The 23705-nt window shown below is 44.5% G+C and overlaps 3 protein-coding genes across 3 annotated transcripts in view; all 3 read left to right on the top strand.

Moving 5' to 3' along the window:
- Positions 1–698: 698 nt before the first annotated feature.
- Positions 699–17672, top strand: LOC128437733 (NACHT, LRR and PYD domains-containing protein 12-like). The gene is made up of 9 exons (XM_053419971.1): positions 699–807; positions 1114–1257; positions 1713–1927; positions 2123–3923; positions 4278–4451; positions 14192–14368; positions 14748–14921; positions 15297–15470; positions 16891–17672. Exons 2-9 carry the CDS (start codon positions 1121–1123, stop codon positions 16922–16924), a joined length of 2886 nt encoding a protein of 961 aa, XP_053275946.1. The 5' UTR covers positions 699–807; positions 1114–1120; the 3' UTR covers positions 16925–17672.
- On the top strand, positions 4470–8314 carry LOC128437773 (ribonuclease inhibitor-like). The gene is made up of 3 exons (XM_053420028.1): positions 4470–5162; positions 5542–5715; positions 6978–8314. The coding sequence occupies exons 1-3, from the start codon at positions 4909–4911 to the stop codon at positions 6988–6990; spliced, it is 441 nt and encodes a 146-aa protein (XP_053276003.1). The 5' UTR covers positions 4470–4908; the 3' UTR covers positions 6991–8314.
- LOC128437728 (NLR family CARD domain-containing protein 3) overlaps positions 8727–23705 on the top strand; it is a 75583-nt gene continuing 60604 nt past the window's right edge. The window contains exons 1-5 of the mRNA XM_053419938.1: positions 8727–8855; positions 9288–9363; positions 9645–9741; positions 10294–10588; positions 10689–10808. Coding sequence (XP_053275913.1) covers positions 10443–10588; positions 10689–10808 — 266 coding nt within the window. The 5' untranslated portion in view covers positions 8727–8855; positions 9288–9363; positions 9645–9741; positions 10294–10442. The remainder of the gene's footprint in view (positions 8856–9287; positions 9364–9644; positions 9742–10293; positions 10589–10688; positions 10809–23705) is intronic.

Consider the following 23705-nt stretch of genomic DNA (forward strand, 5'->3'; position numbering starts at 1 on the left):
ACAAAAACGTGCAGTTGAGTATAAGTGGGATTTTTCACAGTGGCCACAGCTGCAGCGACAACTGAGCTGTGTTTAAAACCAAGTGTAAGTTTGTAAAAAATAAATAAAAGGAAAATGCCTGTGAGCAGAGCATGTATTTATTGTATAAAATCTAACTGAACTAAAATTGTGATCTTTTTCATGTCTGTACTGTGAAATATGAAGAATGATCAAATGTATGTAAAGTACTCATCATTATTCTAATGTGACATATGTTGAATGTACTTGTAACAATATTTTGTACATAAAATATTTATGAATCAAGTTCGCCGGTTCCGTCCTCTGTGTGTGTGTCTGTCTGTGGGTGTGTGTCTGTAAGTGTCCATTAAAGTGTCTTAGTCTTTAGCTCTAAAGTTTGAGCTGGTGGTGAGGACACAAACCAACTTCTAACTTAATCAATCAATTTGATTTTATTTGTCCCACAGTTTGTCTCATGTGGCTTAATAAGAAGTGTCAGTTGCCAATAAACCGGAGAAAGAAAGAAGAAGAAGAAAATCTTATTGAAACTCACTTTTCATTTGACATATCAGGGAAGGTGAGACGTGGCAAAAGAGGCTTTTAAAATCGGTTTACTCTGGATGAGAGTGGCTCTCTGTTCTGTTTGCCAAATATCTTCTGTCTCTTTCTCCTACACACGTGCGCGCACACACAGAGTCACGTGATTTCCAGTAACTTCAGAGAGGGGGAGGAGCCTCAAGTGAAAGTGAAAGTGTTCAGACTGGTTCTAACTTCAAGGAGCAGACGGAGGAGACGTGAAGTCTGAGGCTGGTGAGTGTTCAGCTACATTTATATTATTCATTCATATTATTTCACTGTCGAAGACTCTGGGTCAGTTTTCTACTCGTGGACTTTAGAGAGAAGAAGATTCAGGATGAACTTCTGTCAGTGAATCAACAGTTTGACTCAACGCTGTGATTGGCTGAGTCCAACACTTTAAACCTACAACTGTCTCAGGTTACAGTGACAAAAGGGACACAGTGTAGGAGGGTTGACTCTGTTATATTTGAAGAAACACTGAGTTTACGTACCTGGCTTCATTGTGTGTGTTTGAGCTCACAGTGTTTTTCCTCTCAGACTGAAGATGAGTGGTTATGAAGAGGAAGAGGAAGAGGAGGACAGAGCAGAGTCTCCAGGGTTCAGCTGTCTGTCTCTGAAGAGTGACCGGTCCATGGGACATCCTCCACACTTCAGTAATGAACCTGGACCCTCACACACAGAGTAAGAGACTGTTTCTACTGTGACCTGCTCTGAAGAGGATCTAGTTTCCTCTAGTGTGGCCCCTGCATTAGGACACAGCTTCATTGAAGTTGGTGACTAATCTCTCAGAATCACTCAAAGAGCTCAGACCTCCACCAAGAACCAACACGCTTCTTATGAAACCACTTTGAAATCCACTAGAGACTCATTTTGATTTGGATCTGCACCAAATTCCACACACTGGTAAACATCAGTCCTCTGAACATGTCTGTGAATGAGGACCCCCCCCCCCCCCCCCCGACCTGGTTCACAGACCACAACCTTCCACCAAGTTTACTGGTAATTTGTGTTTTTTTATAATCCCATTAACGAACCAACTGACACACAAACATACTGGGTGAACACAAAACCACATTGACAGAAGTAATGACAACCTGTGACTGTGACATGTGACTTATCAGGAAATGTCTTCACAGGGAGAGGAAGAGGAGTCATGTTTCTGAGGAGGAGCAGTCGTCCTGCTGTGCTTCATGTCAGGACATCCTGAAGGATCCAGTCTCCACCAGCTGTGGACACTGGTTCTGCAGACAGTGCATCACCTCATACTGGGACCAGTCTGGCTCTTCAGGAGACTCCTCATGTCCCCAGTGTGGAAAAAGATCCAGAACAGGAGCTGGAGGTCAGACAGCCGGTCAGAGCAGCACTGTACATGTGTCTGATGTCTTCACTTCTGACAACAGCACATGTGGTTTTATTTTGTTCCTTCATACAGCATCAAAAGCACAAAGTTAAAAAGCTTTTATTTTCTGTAGTTTTTCTGAATCTGATGAAAACAATCAGCAGATTCTCAGATTCTCTGTCTCTCACATTGTTTCTTGTCTTTCAGCAGATCGTGGTCTGCAGGAGGTTTCAGATGAACATAAGCTCAGTGTGAGGAGGAGACGTGAACATGTGACTGAAGGAAGTGATGAAACAGGAAGTAGAACCCTCCTCAACATGATCTATACTGAGCTCCACATCACAGAGGGACAGAGTGAAGAGGTTAATACTCAACATGAGGTGAGGCAGCTTGAGACGGCTTCCAAGATGAAGATCCTCCAGGACACTCCCATCAAGGTCCACGACATCTTTAAAGCCTCCACTGACCAGCAGAGCAGCATCAGAGTCGTCCTGACCAACGGCGTCGCTGGTGTTGGAAAAACCTTCTCGGTGCAGAAGTTCACTCTGGACTGGGCAGAGGGTTTAGAGAACCAGGATGTGGGTCTGCTGGCTGTGCTTTCGTTCAGGGAGCTGAACCTGGTGAAGGACCAGCAGCACAGTCTTCTCACGCTGCTCCATGTTTTCCATCCAGCGTTACAGAAGCTCACAGCAGAGACGCTCGCTGTCTGTAAACCTTTGTTCATCTTTGACGGCCTGGATGAAAGCAGACCTTCTCTGGACTTCAACCACAGGGAGCTTGTGTCTGAGGTAACGCAGAGGTCATCAGTCAACGTGCTGCTGACAAACCTCATCCGGGGGAATCTGCTTCCCTCGGCTCTCGTCTGGATAACCTCCAGACCTGCGGCGGCCAATCAGATCCCTCCTGCATGTGTTGACAGGGTCACAGAAGTACGAGGCTTCACTGACGCCCAGAAGGAGGAGTACTTCAGGAGGAGATTCAGTGATGAAGAGCTGTGCAGCAGAATCATCTCACACATCAAGACGTCCAGGAGCCTCCTCATCATGTGTCAAATCCCAGTCTTCTGCTGGATCAGTGCTACAGTTCTGGAGCACATGTTGACCACAGACCAGAGAGGAGAGCTGCCCAAGACCCTGACTGACCTGTACTCACACTTCCTGCTGGTTCAGACAAAGAGGAAGAACAACAAGTACGGTGAAGGACATGAGACGAGTCCACAGCAGCTGACGGAGGCTGACAGGGACGTTCTCCTGAAGCTGGGGAGGCTGGCACTTAAACATCTGAGGAAAGGGAACATCATGTTCTACCAAGAAGACCTGGAGCGGTGTGGTCTTAATGTCACAGACGCCTCGGTGTACTCAGGAGTTTGTACTGAGATCTTCAGACGAGAGTGTGTGATCTTCCAGAAATCAGTCTACTGCTTTGTTCATCTGAGCGTTCAGGAGTTCCTGGCTGCAGTCTACATGTTTCACTGTTACACAGAGAGGAACACAGAAGAACTCAACAACTTCTTGGGAAACTTCTTCTACACAGACAGGACCTCCTCCCTGGATGACCTCCTGAAGAGAACCATGGAGAAATCCCTCACCAGTACAAATGGTCATCTGGACCTGTTTGTTCGCTTCCTTCACGGCCTCAGTCTGGAGTCCAACCAGAGAGTCTTAGGAGGCCTGCTGGGTCGGACAGAGAACAATCCAGAGATCATCCAGAGAGTCATCAACAACCTGAAGGAGATGGAGAGTGGTAACAGTTCTCCTGACAGAAGCATCAACATCTTCCACTGTCTGACTGAGATGAACGACCACTCAGTTCATCAGCAGATGAAACAGTTCCTGACGTCAGAGAACAAATCAGAGGAGGAACTCTCTGAGATCCACTGCTCAGCTCTGGCCTACATGCTGCAGATGTCAGAGGAGGTTCTGGATGAGTTGGCCATGTCGAAGTTCAACACAACAGGCCAGGGTCGACTGAGACTGATCCCAGCTGTGAGGAACTGCAGGAAGGCTCGGTGAGTCCACACATGATCAATAACATGTTCAATCAGTGGAGATGAGTCGTTCTTCAAATACACTCAGTGTTAAGTGTGTGTGTGTGTGTGTGTGTGTGTGTGTGTGTCCGTCCCTCATGTTCAAGAGGCCATGAACATGTTCTGTGACCTTGACCTTTGACCTCTGACCACCTGAATCTAATGAGTTCCTCTGTTAGTCTTAATGAACGCTTGAACCAAATCTGAAAGGATTCTCTTGAGAAGTTTTTAACAAAGAGGGGATTTACCAGGGTGAGGGTCACATGTTCATGTTTTGTATGAATGTTGTGTTTTCTGATTTAATTCTCAAAGATATGATATTTTCTTTAATTACAGACTCATTGGTTGTGGACTCTCAGAGACTCACTGTGAAGTCGTGGCGTCAGCTCTGAAGTCAGACCCCTCACATCTGAGAGAACTGGATCTGAGCTTCAACAACCTGGAGGATTCAGAAGTGAAGCTGCTGTGTTCTGGACTGGAGAGTCCAAACTGTCGACTGGAGACTCTGAGGTCCTTAAATCCTTCTTCACTTTTCAGACTTTCTTTCTTATTGTGTTATTATTCCTTTAAATTGTCTCAGTTCTGCTCTGCTCACTGTCCCTCAGTCATCTGTCACTCACCCAGCCTGTCAGTCACATCCACCTCATCAACTCCATTCAACTGCACTCACCTGCTCCTGATCAGTAAGAAAGTGTCAGTAAATAACATGTGGACTGAGGCCGAGCACTCGTCCTCCTCAGGTTTTCAAAATAAGACACATTCTTATTGAAAAACGATGGACAGTTGATAAGTATAGAAACAAACAGGAAGTGACTGTCAGGAGCCAGCCCTACTTTAAACAGTGTTTAATTACACACACCTGCTCAGTGACCAACACACAGAGAAGAAGCTGATGAATGAAACAATGGTCCAACATGTCTGATCTGATATTTATCTTCAGGTCACAGACTGGACTGAGGTCAGCAGCATGTTGAGAGTCTGTGTTGAAATGATGAGAATCCACAACAACAGGAGGACACATTCTAATATTCATATTTCTTTATCCAGGTTGAAGGACTGCTGTCTGTCAGAGATCAGCTGTTCTTCTCTGGCTTCAGCTCTGATGTCAAACCCCTCTCATCTGAGAGAACTGGATCTGAGTGATAACGACCTGCAGGACTCAGCAGTGGAGGAGCTGTGTGGTTTTCTACAGAGTCCAACCTGTCGACTGGAGACTCTGAGGTCAGTTCACTGACTGACTTTTGTAGATCTCATATCTATAAAATAGCATTTATATCCAATTGATCTCATTTCCTTCTAATTTAACATAATTCCTCTTCATACATAATTTTAATTCCATTCATTAATTAATCTGTGACATTTTAAATATTCAGCTACTTGTTAAAACACTGAGTTTAGTTCTGGATTTCCTAAACTGATCTGCAGGACAGAGACCGGGTCCAAATAATCTATTTGTACTGAATCAGGACTCGTTTTTAGTCCAACATGTCTGATTTCATATTTATCTTCCATGTTACGAGTCTGTGTGACATGAATATGTGTCTGTTATTTTCACACATGAACTCAGATAATTTACAGTTAAGTTTTATTCTTTATCCAGGTTGGAGATCTGCAGACTATCAGAGATTAGCTGTTCTTCTCTGGCTTCAGCTCTGAGGTCAAACCCCTCTCATCTGAGAGAGCTGGATCTGAGGGGAAACTACCTGCAGGACTCAGGAGTGAAGGAGCTGATTGATCTAAAGCAGAGTTCAATCTGTCGACTGGAGACTCTGAGGTCAGTAGATGGTTGGAGTCAGTCCACGCTGCTTTCATCAGTATTTTACTAAACACAGTCAGTATCACAGATCCAGGGTCTGTGCTACCAAGCAGGATTTGTGGTTATCAGGTTAACTTCAGGTTTAGTTTTTTCAGTCCTACGAAGCTCGTCCACTTCTTAACGAGGTAAATCACCATGGTAACTTCTGATGAACGGCTAACCTGCTCCAGGTTAAGTTGGAGATCAACCCGTATAGAAGCTCCGCCCACTGACCACAGTGACTCTACACTGTTGTGTGGTGCACACTCTCCTTAAAGGGACGGATAAGGGAAGTTTAAATCAACGTCTGGTTGGTTCAATTGATCTCTAACTCACCCAGAACATCTCAATGTCTCCAGACTCATCCTGTCCCCAAAACACCAGATGACCTCAGTCAGCTTCCTGGAGACAGGTCCATGTGTGTGTCCTCAGAGTCAGTGAGACAGTGTGTGTCCTCAGAGATAGTGAGACAGTGTGTTTCCTCAGAGTCAGTGTTTGTCCTCAGAGTCAGTGAGTCAGTGTGTGTCCTCAAAGACAGTGAGACAGTTTGTGTCCTCAGAGTCAGTGTGTGTCCTCAGGGTCAGTGAGTCAGTGTGTGTCCTCAGAGACAGTGAGACAGTGTGTGTCCTCAGAGACAGTGAGATTTATCTCGTTCACAGACGTTATTATGTCGTGGTCACGTAATATATTTTGATCAGATGCCACCAGGGGGCGCTGTAACTTACACAAGCTGGACCACAGCTGACAGCCTCACACGAGGGACAGAGACGGTGTCGTCTTCATCTGATCTAAGACAGTTTGTTCTCTCACTTCATCAGTGAAGAACTGATCAGGTGGATCTTTGTCACAGCTCTGAGATCAGAGGGACTGAAGCCTCTCCTCATCACATGGTAACCAGGAGCTCTTTATACAGGGCAGAACCTCTGCTGAGGTCCATCTGTCTCCTCTGGTCCCAGTTTGTCAGAAGCAGATGTTCATCAACACACAGTGAAACATGGCTTCACCTGTAACAGCAGTAAATCCACCTCTCAGGTGTCCACTCTGCACTTTGACATGCAGAGGACACACACTGAGCTCTTAGCGTGTTCATTCCAACACGTGAACATGAAGCAGAGAGGAAGCTGCTCCACCTCTGAACAGGACTGAAGTCCCTGCTGCTCTTTCTACTGGATGAGCTGCATCACTGACTCACAGCTGATGAAGTGAGTCTCTGTGACACTGATGTCTTCTTCTCTCAACAGGTGGATGAGGTGATCTCCGTGGATCTGAGTGTGAAGAGGACAGTGTGTGTGGACGGAGGCTGAGCTGTGTCCTGTGGATCCAGAGGCTAAAGCAGCAGAAGCTTGTGTGTAGTCTCCAATCTACACAATAATCTGCATGTGTTTGTGAGATGAGGCCGGAGCACCTGGAAAAAACACGGGGAGAACATGAAGACTCCACACAGGAAGACCCCATCTGAACCGGATTCAAACCAGCAACCTTCTTGCCCCGATTGTGTTTATTCACATGAAGAATGTGTTTATTGAAATGACACAACACAAGCAGAATATATAAACCCTCTATAAAGAGTCAGATTCAGTGTATTTAAGTTTGTCTTTATTATTGTCCACCTTTGTCCCTCAGTACGTCTCCATGTGTGTAGAACCACATTCTGTGTATTTGTTTGTTTATGATCTTAAAGTTCCTGGATTCACGTCACAAATTGATTTAGTTCAACACAAAGTTAAACACATTGAAATCACTTTGAGTTCAAAATCAGAGTTTTGTCTTAGACACAAAAGATCAAAACTCTGGACTTAAAAATGGGACGTTTTCATTTCTGCATCAGGTGCAGAGCGGTGGTGGCTTTTCTACTTTTGACCCACAGGTGGCGCTGCAGTATAACAGCAGCACATCCCAGTCAAAGCCTTTATATTCAGTCTATGAGTCAAACACATGGATCATTTCCTCTGTGACAAACCAGATGTAACGAGACGAAAAACATCTCAGAGAGAAAAGTTCAGAACAAGACCACCACCTCAGAACAACCACCAGAGGGAGACTGTAGCAGGCCTCTGGGAACAGCTGCATGCTGGGAAATAATTGATGATGGGCGGTTCACAGCAGAGTTAAGGGACAGAAAGTGTCTGAGAGATGATGTCCTGAAGACAGTGGACATGTTGGGCCTATTGTGTTGTACAGTTTGTGTTATTTTACGGAGACACTTGTCTCAATATGATGGTTTCACTTCATTTTCAAGCCCTGGTGGAGGTGTGTGGTCCTCATGTGGTGGAGGTGTGTGGTCCTCACCTGGTGGAGGTGTGTGGTCCTCACCTGGTGGAGGTGTGTGGTCCTCACCTGGTGGAGGTGTGTGGTCCTCACCTGGTCCACGCTGTTGGTCTGGCCTCACGTTTGGGGATCAAGGCTGGAAACAGCAGCTAACACAACCTGAACTACTGTGGCAGAACTTCCTCTTCCTCTCAGAACACTTCCTCTTCTTTGTGATAATATATTAGACATCCAGACATTTTGAATGGGTGCCTAGTGCTTGTTCGTTGAGTCTGCTATTTTCACTTATATAAATAAAATCTGAATCTGACTTTGGTTTCTAACTCACTAATCTTACTTTGACATAATATCTGAATAGTTTCACTTCCTGATTGAATCCATTACCATCTCTCTCTCCTCTGCATTCAGGAAACTAAAACTGAGATCACAGATTTATTACAACATGTTCAAGTCACCAGATTTTTAGAAGCTGATGTTTAATACATCGAGGAGAGAAACATTTGAGCTGAACAGTTGAAATGTGAAATGTTTAAATGTGATGAGGAAACATTAAGTCAGCATCAGCCTCTGTTACAGGTTGAAATAGTTTAATGTTTGTTATGGAGGCTTTTAAAATCGGTTTACTCTGGAAGAGAGTGACTCTCTGTTCTGTTGGCCAAATACTTTTTGTCTCTTTCTCCTACACGCACACGCACACACACACACACACACACGCACACGCACACACACACACAGAGTCACGTGATTCCCAGTAACTACAGAGAGGAGGAGGAGCCTCCAGTAAAAGTGAAAGTGTTCAGACTCGTTCTAACTTCAAGGAGCAGACGGAGGAGACGTGAAGTCTGAGGCTGGTGAGTGTTCAGCAACATTTATATTATTCCTTCATATTATTTCACTGTCACAGATTCTGGGTCAGTTTTCTACTCGTGGACTTTAGAGAGAAGAAGATTCAGGATGAACTTCTGTCAGTCGATCAACAGTTTGACTCGACGCTGTGATTGGCTGAGTCCAACACATTAAACCTACAACTGTCTCAGGTTACAGTGATAACAGGGACACAGTGTAGGAGGGTTCACGCTGTTCTATTTGAAGAAACACTGAGTTTAGTTACCTGGCTTCATTGTGTGTGTTTGAGCTCACAGTGTTTTTCCTCTCAGACTTACATTATTAACTATACAAATTATCCTAAGTTTGTTATCCACATCATAACATCACAATAAACATGAACTGTGTATGAACTGGACTTTGAACTGGGTGCTATCAAGAGTGAACTGGTTCAACAGGGAGGAGGAGCCTGAGAACAGGGAGCGGTCAGACTCCATTTTCACCTGGATGAGCAGCAGGAAGGAAAGTGAGCAGGTGAGTGTGAACACAACTTTCTGAAAGTTTCACTGTCTCACTCTCACACCTGCTGTTAACGTCCGTCTGCTGATCACATGACTCTAAGTTTGTCAGTTCACACCTGATGACAGATTTGGTTTCATGTGATCGGATCCCAGAGACAGATGTGAACTGCAGGTCTGGAACAAAGAGCCTTCAAAGGACTAATTAACAGAGTTAACTCACAGTTTCACTTTTTATCTTCATCTGTTCATCAAGTGTTTATTAACAGAACGTGTTTTCATAATCACACGTTACAGCAGTGGTCACAAACCAGTCGAGAGTCTTCACTGTGGATCCCAGTAAAGCTCTGGACTCACTGGCTGAGGTGTGAGGAACATCGACCTGCAGATCAAGGTACACACACACACCCACCACGCACACACGCACACGCACACTCACATACAAACGTTGTGATAAAAAATACTTTTTTATTCAATGTTTGTACGTGGCTCTGCAGGTTTATTGGTGGATTTACAAATGACATAAACCAATATTACATGAAAGGGAACTTTAGTATTGTACTTATACAATATAACACCTCCACACCATTGTTGGCTGGTACCCTACAAAAATATTCATATTATTAATTTAATAATGTTCTTAATGAAATGGTTGAAACTGGTGAGAGAGAGAGAGAGAGAGAGAGAGAGAGAGAGAGAGAGAGAGAGAGAGAGAGAGAGAGACTATTGTCCTTCACCTGAAGTTTTTTAATTTTAATGTAACTACAGCCTTCCTGAGGTTTCTGATGTGATCACTGTATTTCCTTGTATGTAAGGAGTCCTGTGTACTCAAATAAATACCGGTACTACAAACTATGAAGCCCTATATATATGGAGTGCTTTTCTTTGGAAATGGGTCGGCTACAGGAAGTGTTGCAAATATTTGTGTTTGTGACGTTTTCAACAGATAAACATTGAAACTGGTGTGAAAGATCATTTCACTGTGTTCTGCTGTAAACTGAGCGCAGAACCATGAAGGAAATAGACCAGACCTTGAATATCTAGAAGAGCAGCGTGGCCTGAACCACAACTGAGCCGCAGCCGGCCCGGAGCAACATGGACGAGGATATTTGTGTTTGCAAAGGTCAGGACCAGAGACTGAGAGCAGAGTCTCCAGGGTCCAGCTGTCTGTCTCTGAAGAGTAACCAGTCCATGGGAGTTCCTCTCCACTTCAGTAATGAACCTGGACCCTCACACACAAAGTAAGAGACCTGCTACAAACATGTGAAGCTCCAAACTGAATCCTCAGAGAATGAACCAGTGAATGATGTGTTCTGAATAAATACATGTTTGTGTTTGCAGAGGTCAGGACCACAGACTGAGAGCAGAGTCTCCAGGGTCCAGCTGTCTGTCTCTGAAGAGTGACAGGTCCAAAAATGATCCTCCAAACTTCAGTAATGAACCTGGACCCTCACACACAGAGTAAGAGACTGTTTCTACTGGGACCTGCTCTGAAGAGGATTTAGTTTCCTCTAGTGTGGCCCCTGCATTAGGACACAGCTTCATTGAAGTTGGTGACTAATCTCTCAGAATCACTCAAAGAGCTCAGACCTCCACCAAGAACCAACACGCTCCTTATGAAACCACTTTGAAATCCACCAGAGACTAATTTTGATTTGGATCTGCACCAAATTCCACACACTGGTAAACATCAGTCCTCTGAACATGTCTATGAAAGAGGACCCCCCCACCCCTTCCACCAATTTTACTGGTAATCTGTCATTTTTTATAATCCCACTAACGAACCAACCAACACACAAACATACTGGGTGAAAACAAAACCTCCTTGACAGAAGTAATGACAACCTGTGACTGTGACATGTGAGTTATCAGGACATGTCTTCACAGGAAGAGGAAGAGGAGTCATGTTTCTGAGGAGGAGCAGTCGTCCTGCTGTGCTTTGTGTCAGGACGTCCTGAAGGATCCAGTCTCCACCAGCTGTGGACACTGGTTCTGCAGACAGTGCATCACCTCATACTGGGACCAGTCTGGCTCTTCAGGAGACTCCTCATGTCCCCAGTGTGGAAAAAGATCCAGAACAGGAGCTGGAGGTCAGACAGCCGGTCAGAGCAGCACTGTACATGTGTCTGCTGATGTCTTCACTTCTGACAACAGCACATGTGGTTTTATTTTGTTCCTTCATACAGCATCAACATTTAACATCGTGAGAAAAGCACAAAGTTAAAAAGCTTTTATTTTCTGTAGTTTTTCTGTATCTGATGAAAACAATCAGCAGATTCTCAGATTCTCTGTCTCTCACATTGTTTCTTGTCTTTCAGCAGATTGTGGTCTGCAGGAGGTTTCAGATGAACATAAGCTCAGTGTGAGGAGGAGATGTGAACATGTGACTGAAGGAACTGATGGAACAGGAAGTAGAACCCTCCTCAACAGGATCTACACTGAGCTCTACATCACAGAGGGACAGAGTGAAGAGGTTAATACTCAACATGAGGTGAGGCAGCTTGAGACGGCTTCCAAGATGAAGATCCTCCACGACACTCCCATCAAGGTCCACGACATCTTTAAAGCCTCCACTGACCAGCAGAGCAGCATCAGAGTCGTCCTGACCAACGGCGTCGCTGGCGTTGGAAAAACCTTCTCGGTGCAGAAGTTCACTCTGGACTGGGCAGAGGGTTTAGAGAACCAGGATGTGGGTCTGCTGGCTGTGCTTTCGTTCAGGGAGCTGAACCTGGTGAAGGACCAGCAGCACAGTCTTCTCACGCTGCTCCATGTTTTCCATCCAGCGTTACAGAAGCTCACTGCAGAGACGCTCGCTGTCTGTAAACCTTTGTTCATCTTTGACGGCCTGGATGAAAGCAGACCTTCTCTGGACTTCAACCACAGGGAGCTTGTGTCTGAGGTCACACAGAGGTCATCAGTCAACGTGCTGCTGACAAACCTCATCCGGGGGAATCTGCTTCCCTCGGCTCTCGTCTGGATAACCTCCAGACCTGCGGCGGCCAATCAGATCCCTCCTGCATGTGTTGACAGGGTCACAGAAGTACGAGGCTTCACTGAGGCCCAGAAGGAGGAGTACTTCAGGAGGAGATTCAGTGATGAAGAGCTGAGCAGCAGAATCATCTCACACATCAAGACGTCCAGGAGCCTCCACATCATGTGTCAAATCCCAGTGTTCTGCTGGATCAGTGCTACAGTTCTGGAGCACATGTTGACCACAGACCAGAGAGGAGAGCTGCCCAAGACCCTGACTGACCTGTACTCACACTTCCTGCTGGTTCAAACAAAGAGGAAGAACAACAAGTACGGTGAGGGACATGAGACGACTCCACAGCAGCTGACGGGGGCTGACAGGGACGTTCTCCTGAAGCTGGGGAGGCTGGCACTTAAACATCTGGAGGAAGGAAACATCATGTTCTACCAAGAAGACCTGGAACGGTGTGGTCTTAATGTCACAGAGGCCTCGGTGTACTCAGGAGTTTGTACTGAGATCTTCAGAAGAGAGTGTGTGATCTTCCAGAAATCAGTCTACTGCTTTGTTCATCTGAGCGTTCAGGAGTTCCTGGCTGCAGTCTACATGTTCCACTGTTACACCAAGTGGAACACAGAAGAACTCAACAACTTCTTGGGAACATATGGGGACACAGACAGGACCTCATCCCTGGATGAGCTCCTGGAGAGAACCATGAAGAAATCCCTCTCCAGTTCAAATGGTCATCTAGACCTGTTTGTTCGCTTCCTTCACGGCCTCAGTCTGGAGTCCAACAAGAGAGTCTTAAGAGGCCTGCTGGGTTGGACAGAGAACAATCCAGAGATCATCCAGAGAATCATCAAAAACCTGAAGGAGATGAAGAGTGGTAACATTTCTCCTGACAGAAGCATCAACATCTTCCACTGTCTGACTGAGATGAACGACCACTCAGTTCATCAGCAGATGAAACAGTTCCTGACGTCAGAGAACAGATCAGAGGAGGAACTCTCTGAGATCCACTGCTCAGCTCTGGCCTACATGCTGCAGATGTCAGAGGAGGTTCTGGATGAGTTGGACCTGAAGAAGTTCAAAACATCAGACCAGGGTCGAGTGAGACTGATCCCAGCTGTGAGGAACTGCAGGAAGGCTGAGTGAGTCCAGACATGATCAATAACATGTTCAATCAGTGGAGATGAGTCGTTCTTCAAATACACTCAGTGTTAAGTGTGTGTGTGTGTGTGTGTGTGTGTGTGTTTATGTGTGTGTGTGTGTGTGTGTGTGTGTGTAATAAAGTTATTATTATTATGTACATATACATTATCATTGTTCTCATGTACATATGAGAACAACTAGATCAGATGTGGAGAGTGAAACTGTAACTAAGTACTAATTTTCAGTAACTTGCCCAACACTGGTCAGGAGCATCCCTACTTTAAACAGTGTTTAATTACACAAACCTGCTCAGTGACCAACACACAGAGAAGAATCTGATGATTGAAACAATGGTCCAACATGTCTGATCTGGGGTCTCATTTATAAAAGAGTGCGTAGGATTCTTACTAAAAGTGTACGTACGCACGAAAGCCGGATATGGCGTACACCACAGATTATTCCGATTTATAAAACCGGATCAGAGTTTACGTACGAATACCCAAAAGTTCTTTTTTATAAATCCCAACGTTTGCGTGAGAAGTGGCGTACTCACGTTTCAGGCCCCGTTTTGTGCTTACGCAACGGTTATAAATGTGACCCCTGATATTTATCTTCAGGTCACAGACTGGACTGAGGTCAGCAGCATGTTGAGAGTCTGTGTTGACATGATGACGATCCACAACAACAGGAGGACACATTCTAATATTCATATTTCTTTATCCAGGTTGGAGGGCTGCAGTCTGTCAGAGATCAGCTGTTCTTCTCTGGCTTCAGCTCTGAGGTCAAACCTCTCTCATCTGAGAGAACTGGATCTGAGCTACAACAGAGACCTGCAGGACTCAGGAGTGAAGGAGCTGTGTGGTTTTCTACAGATTCCAACCTGTCGACTGGAGACTCTGAGGTCAGTTCACTGACTGACTTTTGTAGATCTCATATCTATAAACAGCATTTATACAAAATTTATCTAATTTAATTCTAATTTAACACAATTCCTCTTTATACATAACTTGAATCCATTCATTAATTAATCTGTGACATTTTAAATATTCAGCTTCTTGTTAAAACACTGAGTTTAGTTCTGGATTTCCTAAACTGATCTGCAGGACAGAGACCGGGTCCAAATAATATATTTGTACTGAATCAGGACTCGTTTTTAGTCCAACATGTCTGATTTCATATTTATCTTCCATGTTATGAGTCTGTGCTGACATGAACATGTGTCTGTTATCTTCACACATGAACTCAGTTTAATTTACAGTTACCTTGTATTCTTTATCCAGGTTGGAGGAATGCATTCTGTCAGAAATCAGCTGTTCTTCTCTGGCTTCAGCTCTGAGGTCAAACCCCTCTCATCTGAGAGAACTGGATCTGAGTGAAAACGGCCTGCAGGACTCAGGAGTGAAGGAGCTGTGTGGTTTTCTACAGAGTCCAACCTGTCAACTGGAGACTCTGAGGTCAGTTCACTGACTGACTTTTGTAGATCTCATATCTATAAAACCGCATTTATACACAATTGATCTCATTTAATTCTAATTTAACATAATTCCTCTTTATACATAACTTGAATCCATTCATTAATTAATCTGTCATATTTTAAATATTCAGCTTCTTGTTAAAACACTAAGTTTAGTTCTGGATTTCCTAAACTGATCTGCAGGACAGAGACCGGGTCCAAATAATCTATTAGTACTGAATCAGGACTCGTTTTTAGTCCAACATGTCAGATTTCATATTTATCTTCCATGTTATGACTCTGTGCTCACATGAATATGTGTCTGTTATTTTCACACATGAACTCAGTTTAATTCAAAGTTTTATTCTTTATCCAGGTTGAGGAGCTGCAGACTGACAGAGATCAGCTGTTCTTCTCTGGCTTCAGCTCTGAGGTCTAACCCCTCTCATCTGAGAGAACTGGAACTGAGAGGAAACTACCTGCAGGACTCAGCAGTGAAGAAGCTGCTTGATCTACAGCAGAGTCCAACCTGTCGACTGGAGACTCTGAGGTCAGTAGATGGTTGGAGTCAGTCCACGCTGCTTTCATCAGTATTTTACTAAACACAGTCAGTATCACAGTTCCAGGGTCTGTGCTACCAAGCAGGATTTGTGGTTATCAGGTTAACTTCAGGTTTAGTTTTTTCAGTTCTACGAAGCTCGTCCACTTCTTAAAGAGGTAAATCACCATGGTAACTTCTGATGAACGGCTAACCTGCTCCAGGTTAAGTTGGAGATCAACCAGTATAGAAGCTCCGCCCACTGACCACAGTGACTCTACACTGTTGTGTGGTGCTCACTCTCCTTAAAGGGACGGATAAGGGAAGTTTAAATCAACGTCTGGTTGGTTCAGTTGATCTCTAACTCACCCAGAACATCTCAATGTCTCCAGACTCATCCTGTCACCAAAACAGCAGATGACCTCAGCTTCCTGGAGACAGGTCCATGTGTATGTCCTCAGAGACAGTGAGACAGTGTGAGTCCTCAGAGACAGTGAGACAGTGTATGTCCTCAGAGTCAGTGTGTGTCCACAGAGTCAGTGAGAAAGTGTGTGTCCTTAGAGTCAATGAGAAAGTCTGTGTCTTCAGAGACAGTAAGACAGTGTGTGTCCTCAGAGACAGTGAGACAGTGTGTGTCCACAGAGTCAGTGTGTGTCCTCAGAGACAGTAAGACAGTGTGTGTCCTCAGAGTCTGTGTGTGTCCCCAGGGACAGTAAGACAGTGTGTGTCCTCAGAGTCAGTGTGTGTCCTCAGAGTCAGTGAGACAGTGTGTGTCCTCAGAGTCAGTGTGTGTCCTCAGAGTCAGTGAGTCAGTGTTTGTCCTCAGAGACAGTGAGATTTATCTCATTCACAGACGTTATTATGTCGTGGTCACGTAATATATTTTTACCAGATGCCACCAGGGGGCGCTGTAACTTACACAAGCTGGACCACAGCTGACAGCCTCACACGAGGGACAGAGACGGTGTCGTCTTCATCTGATCTGAGACACTTTGTTCTCTCACTTCATCAGTGAAGAACTGATCAGGTGGATCTTTGTCACAGCTCTGAGATCAGTGGGACTGAAGCCTCTCCTCATCACATGGTAACCAGGAGCTCTTTATACAGAGCAGAACCTCTGCTGAGGTCCATCTGTCTCCTCTGGTCCCAGTTTGTCAGAAGCAGATGTTCATCAACACAGTGAAACATGGCTTCACCTGTAACAGCAGTAAATCCACCTCTCAGGTGTCCCACTGCACTTACACATGCAGAGGACACACACAGAGCTCTTAGCGTGTTCATTCCAACACGTGAACATGAAGCAGAGAGGAAGCTGCTCCACCTCTGAACAGGACTGAAGTCCCTGCTGCTCTTTCTACTGGATGAGCTGCATCACTGACTCACAGCTGATGAAGTGAGTCTCTGTGACACTGATGTCTTCTTCTCTCAACAGGTGGGACGGGGCGTCCTGTGTGTTGTCTCTGTGAAGAGGACAGTGTGTGAGGACGGAGGCTGAGCTGTGTCCTGAGGATCCAGAGGCTGAAGCAGCAGCAGCTTGTGTGTAGTCTCCAATCTACACAACCCCTAATCTGCATGTGTTTGGGAGATGAAGCCGGAGCACCTGGAGACAACACGGGGAGAACATGCAGACTCCACACAGGAAGACCCCATCTGAACCGGATTCAAACCAGCAACCTTCCTGCCCCGATTGTGTTTATCCACATGTAGAAATGACATAACCCAAGCAGAATATATAAACCCTCTATAAAGACTCACATATATGTGTTTAAGTTTGTCTTTATTATTGTCCACCTTTGTCCCTCAGTGTGTCTCCATGTGTGTAGAACCACATTCTGTGTATATGTTTGTTTATGATCTTAAAGTTCCTGGATTCACGTCACAAATTGATTTAGTTCAACACAAAGTTAAACACATTGAAATCACTTTGAGTTTAAAATCAGAGTTTTGTCTTTGACACAAAAGATTAAAACTCGTTTTCATTTCTGCATCAGGTGCAGAGCGGTGGTGGCTTATCTACTTTTGACCCACAGGTGGCGCTGCAGTATAACAGCAGCAGATCCCAGTCAAAGCCTATATATTCAGTCTATGAGTCAAACACATGGATCATTTCCTCTGTGACAAACCAGATGTAACCAGAAGAAAACCATCTCAGAGAGAAAAGTTCTGTTTCTACTTGTCTCTGCTTTAATGCTCAATAAACATCCTTCCACCGACTTCACTGGAATCATGACTCAGCTTTTCTTTCCTCTTCGAACAAACAGGTGGAAACATCTCATCCTTGGTGCAGGTAAAAGAACAAAATCACCAGTTTGACATAATGGAGACAAGCACAAGAAAAGTGAATGAGACATTTACAGTATGAAGAAGAGTCGATGAAGAGCAGAGCATCTTTAAGTCTCTGAGGAAAATGTTTAATAAACATTTTACCAAATTTAATAGAAAACGGACCCGAGGACGTTTTATACAAACGTAGATGAAGATTCTTGTTGTACGTTCTCGACCACCACCTCAGAGCAACCACCAGGGGGAGACTGTAGCAGGGCTCTGGGAACAGCTGCATGCTGGGAAATAATTGATGATGGGAGGTTCACAGCAGAGATCAGGGACAGAAAGTGTCTGAGAGATGATGTCCTGAAGACAGTGGACATTTTGGGCCTATTGTGTTGAACAGTTTGTGTTATTTGGTGGAGACACTTGTCTCAACATGATGGTTTCAATTCATTTTCAAGCCCTGGTGGAGGTGTGTGGTCATCATGTGGTGGAGGTGTGTGGTCCTCATGTGGTGGAGGTGTGTGGTCCTCACCTGGTGGAGGTGTGTGGTCCTCACCTGGTGGAGATGTGTGGTCCTCACCTGGTGGAGGTGTGAGATCCTCACCTGGTCCACGCTGCCGGTCTGGACTCACGTTTGGGGATTAAGGCTGGAAACAGCAGCTAACACAACCTGAACTACTGTGGCAGAACTTCCTCTTCCTCTCAGAACATTTCCTCTTCTTTGTGATAATATATTAGACATCCAGACATTTTGAATGGGTGCCTATTGCTTGTTCGTTGAGTCTGCTATTTTCACTTATATAAATAAAATCTGAATCTGACTTTGGTTTCTAACTCACTAATCTTACTTTGACATCATATCTGAATAGTTTCACTTCCTGATTGAATCCATTACCATCTCTCTCTCCTCTGCATTCAGGAAACTAAAACTTAGATAAAAGATTTATCACATGTTCACGTCATGAGATTTTTAGAAGCCATGTTTAATACATTGAGGAGAGAAACATTTGAGCTGAACAGTTGAAATGTGAAATGTTGAAATGTGATGAGGAAACATTAAGTCAGCATCAGCCTCTGTTACAGGTTGAAATAGTTTAATGTTTGTTATGGAGGCTTTTAAAATATGTTAACTCTGGATGAGCGTGGCTCTCTGTTCTGTTTGCCAAATACTTTTGTGTCTTTCTTCTACACACACACGCACAAACACACACACACGCACACATACGCACACACGAAGAAAGGATATGTCAACTTCAAAGGGATAACTAAAGCATGATGTTGATCCGTCTCCTATGAAGTTGGTTGCCTCTAGTCAATAACCCATATAAAGAGGAAGAAGAAGTTCTATAGAAAATAGGACAAGGGAAAGGTCAACTAGAGGGGGAATTAATTGAAGACTGGAGACAGAGAGGAGAAAATGGAGATGAATGTAAAGCTGGAGATGGACTTGAAGGCAGAACAAGCTCAAACAATCCGTCTGCGAGAGAGGATTCAGCTCATGAAGGCACAAAGGGAGCAGGCAAAGAACTGCAACCTCCAGAGGGCTGATGAGGCTGGAGTCTCCCAGCAGCAGATGGATGGAGAAGAACTGATCCGTCCAATTCAGGAAAACCGTCTGGCTTCTGAGAACACAGAGCTACAAGGTGACCTTGAGGATGCTCTAGACCTGGCTGAAGACATTATCATCGTCCTGGAGCAGACGACAGATACAAATCACCAACTGGCTTCTGAGAGCAAGAAGCTACAAGATGAACTTGAGGAGGCTCTACATGAGAAGGACCTTGCTCATCAGGCTGTCATCTCCAAGCAGCACAAGGAAACAGATAAAGTGAGCCGCCTGATTCGGACAATTCAAAGATTGGCTTCTGAGAAGAAGAGGCTACAAGGTGAACGTGAGGATGCTCTATGTGAGAAAGACCTTGCTCATCAGGTTGTCATCTCCAAGCAGCATGAGGACAGAGATAAACTGGACCAGCTGACTTCTAAGAACAAGAGGCTACAAGATGAACTTCAGGAAGCTCTAGAGTTTGGTAAAGACACTATCATCGTTCTGGAGCAGAACACTGACCAAAATCACAAACTAGCTTCTGAGAAGAAGAGGCTACAGGATGACCTTGATGAGGCTCTGCACCTTGCTCATGGGGCTATCATCTCCCTGGAGCAGGAGACAGATAAACTGGACCAGCTGAAACTGAAACACCAACTGGCTTCTGAGAACAAGGAGCTACAAGATGAACTCCAGGGTGCTCTACATGAGATAATCCTTGCTCATCAGGCTGTCCAGCACCACAAGGAAACAGATAAACTGGACCAGCTGACTCTGGGAAACCACCAACTGGATTCAGAGATCAAGACACTACAAGGTGAACTGGAGGATGGTGTACGTGAGATGGACCTTAGTCATCAGGCTGCGATCTCGCAGCAGCAGAAGGAACTGGACCTGCTGACGAAGAAAAACCAACATCTGGCTTCAGAGAACAAGAGGCTACAAGGTGTATTTGATGGCGCTCTACATGAGAAGGACCTTGCTCATCAGGTTGTCATCTCCAAGCAGCATAGGGACAAAGAGAAACTGGACCAGCTGACTCTGGAAAATCACCGGCTGGCTTCTAAGATCATGGGGCTACGTGAAAGCAATGCACGGATATGGAAATTATTTGCCAATTCCGATGTTTAAAACAACAATCTATCCAATAGCCGATGCCGATATTTGTTTATTTTGTTATTATTCATTCATTCTTTTGTGCCAGGAAAATAATTAAATCATTATTTTAAAAGCACTATTTTAAATTATTTCAGCCCTTTATCACCCTTATCTTTGAATTAGCACAAATTCAATCAGATTCCTGAAACAATCTTTAGTTTAACTAAACTTTATTTGAAAACACATGTGGGAGGATGGAGATCCCCCCCCCCCCCCCCCCCCCACACTCATGTTCATGATAGTGATGGAGGATTGAACTGTAAAAGAAAAACACAAAACACAGTGGATTGTTTCTATATCATTTTATCTTCTACAGTCTCTGTGGGAAGTTCGTTTCAGATCAACATCTACATGCTGCACATATGAAGGTGAAGGGCTTCGTCTCTGAAGGTCATATCTTCACTCGCTTTCTAAAACATAAGCCATTTTCAGACATGACCTCCTGAGGAACTCCGGAGAATTGGGTCCGGACTTTCTCCAGAAGTTTCCTCTCACACATGCACAACACAACGGGAGGGGGGGTGGGGGGGGGGGGGGTACCACATATGAATTTAGTATTTCCATGTCCCACCTCTCGCTGTTCAGTTAAACCCAAAGGTGACGGTTATGGATCATTGTTATCAAAGTGCTTTGATTCTTTTCCAAGTCAACAGCCAATCGTTTCTGTTCACTTTGGTGAGTTCGGTCGTTGTGAAGCTGCAGGTTTTAATTGTTGTTCCAAAGAAGGAAAGTGTGTGAGTGCATTTTAAAAGGTGAGAACATGTCACACTACTCGGTCTTAGTTCGTAAACTCTGTTTTATTTTTCTAACACCTCTTCAGTTAGCTAGCTGTGTCATTGACATTATACTGTGTGGTTTTCATTTGGCTGTAGAAACTGACTCAAACCGTTGATGATCCAGCTTTTCCCCTTTTATATGGAATGAAAATCTTAAAAAATAAATACATAAATAAATCATCAACACATAAGCATGAAGTTCAGCATGAAGTAATTACAGAATCCACTGAAATGCATTGAAAACCCGTTTGAGCCATGTCCCACTGGCTCAGTGTTTGTTTAAGTATTGATTTTGATCAGCTCCGGATTATATTTCAGATCTTATCAAACTGAATGAGCCGAGCTATTCCTGTCGGCCAATCACTGAGCTGGACCAAGACACCTGCTGCATTCAGGTCAGAGATGATCCGAAGCTCAAGTTCATCAAATAACTATTTGTTCAAATAAACAATTAAACTGAAATCTGCTTTAGATCAATCTTATCAATATATATATGTGTGTGTGTACGTTATTTTTATTTCCATGTGTTTCATAAATGCTTTTCAGTGGAGATTTGAACTTTCTGAATGAGGTCCTGGAGGTTTATTAAAGGGTCATCGAACATTCAGATTTAACACTGTGAGTGTGAACACACTCCTCTGAGGCCACGTCGGACCAAACTGTGTGTTACCGGATCAAGTTCTTCAGGCTGTGCTCACATGTGGCTGAATATTACTGATCTGACAACATGGCGGAGGCACGTGGACTCGTCTTCTCAGTGACGACAGGTTTGTCCTCAGCTTGCGCTCGGCTGCTGGAGCCCCTGTTGGCCTGCGGGGGCAGTAGATGGTCGGGCAGCAGGAGCTCCACTGTGAAGCTGATTCTTTTGTTCTGGAACATGCTGTAGGTGTTGTCAAATCTCAGAACGTCTGAGGATGAAGAAGAAGAGAAGAGAAGAAAAACATCTCAGAGAGAAAAGTTCTGTTTCTACTTGTCTCTGCTTTAATGCTCAATAAACATCCTTCCACCGACTTCACTGGAATCATGACTCAGCTTTTCTTTCCTCTTCAAACAAACTGGTGGAAACATCTCGTCCTTGGTGCAGATAAAAGAACAAAATCACCAGTTTGAAATAATGGAAACAAGCAGAAGAAAAGTGAATGAGATATTTACAGTATGAAGAATAGTCAATGAAGAGCAGAGCATCTTTAAGTGTCTGAGGAAACTGTTTAATAAACATTTTACCATATTTAATAGAAAACTGACCCGAGGACGTTTTATACAAACGTAGATGGAGATTCTTGTTGTAGGTTCTCGACCACCACCTCAGAGCAACCACCAGGGGGAGACTGTAGCAGGCCTCTGGGAACAGCTGCATGCTGGGGAATAATTCATGATGGGAGGTTCACAGCAGAGAAAAGGGAGACAAAGTATCTGAGAGATGATGTCCTGAAGACAGTGGACATGTTGGACCTGTTGTGTTGTACAGTTTGTGTTATTGTATGGAGACACTTGTCTCAACATGATGGTTTCACTTCATTTTCAAGCCCTGTTGGAGGTGTGTGGTCCTCACCTGGTGGAGGTGTGTGGTCCTCACCTGGTGGAGGTTTGTGGTCCTCACCTGGTGGAGGTGTGTGGTCCTCACCTGGTGGAGTTGTGTGGTCCTCACCTGGTGGAGGTGTGTGGTCCTCACCTGGTGGAGTTGTGTGGTCCTCACCTGTTGGAGGTGTGTGGTCCTCACCTGGTCCACGCTGTCGTTCTGGCCTCACGTTTTGGGATCAAGGCTGGAAACAGCAGCTAACACAACCTGAACATACTGTGGCAGAACTTCCTCTTCCTCTCAGAACACTTCCTCTTCTTTGTGATAATATATTAGACATCCAGACATTTTGAATGGGTGCCTAGTGCTTGTTCGTTGAGTCTGCTATTTTCACTTATATAAATAAAATCTGAATCTGACTTTGGTTTCTAACTCACTAATCCTACTTTGACATCATATCTGAATAGTTTCACTTACTGATTGAATCCATATCCATCTCTCTCTCTCTCTCTCTCTCTCTCTCTCTCTCTCTCTCTCTCTCTCTCTCTCTCTCTCTCTCTCTCTCTCTCTCTCTCTCTCACGTATTATATTTAGTGTTACATTATTACCATTAACTTTGTCCCTGTCTCCTCTGAACATGTAGAAACTGTTTAATCTGCTTCAACTGTTCCTAATGTGGGAGAAACCATTTGGAGAGGGCAGACCACCTCACACGTCTGGAACAACATCTTAAAAGTGCTGATTCTGGATTGTTCTGCTCCAGGTGACACAGATTCAGTCCAGAGGAATCCAGCAGAATAAAAACAGACGCAGCATCAGGTTCCCTTTTCCCCGACAGGAAGACATTTATTTGAATTTATTTCAAATGATAAAAACAAGGGTTGGTTAACATGAAATGACCACAGGTTGGTTTCTTCTTGTTAGAGTAGAGACAAGGTGCGAACCTGAGGAGACCAGCGTGACGCCTCACCTGTGGG

Source organism: Pleuronectes platessa, chromosome 4 (assembly GCF_947347685.1).
Source record: "Pleuronectes platessa chromosome 4, fPlePla1.1, whole genome shotgun sequence".
Classification (NCBI taxonomy): domain Eukaryota; kingdom Metazoa; phylum Chordata; class Actinopteri; order Pleuronectiformes; family Pleuronectidae; genus Pleuronectes; species Pleuronectes platessa.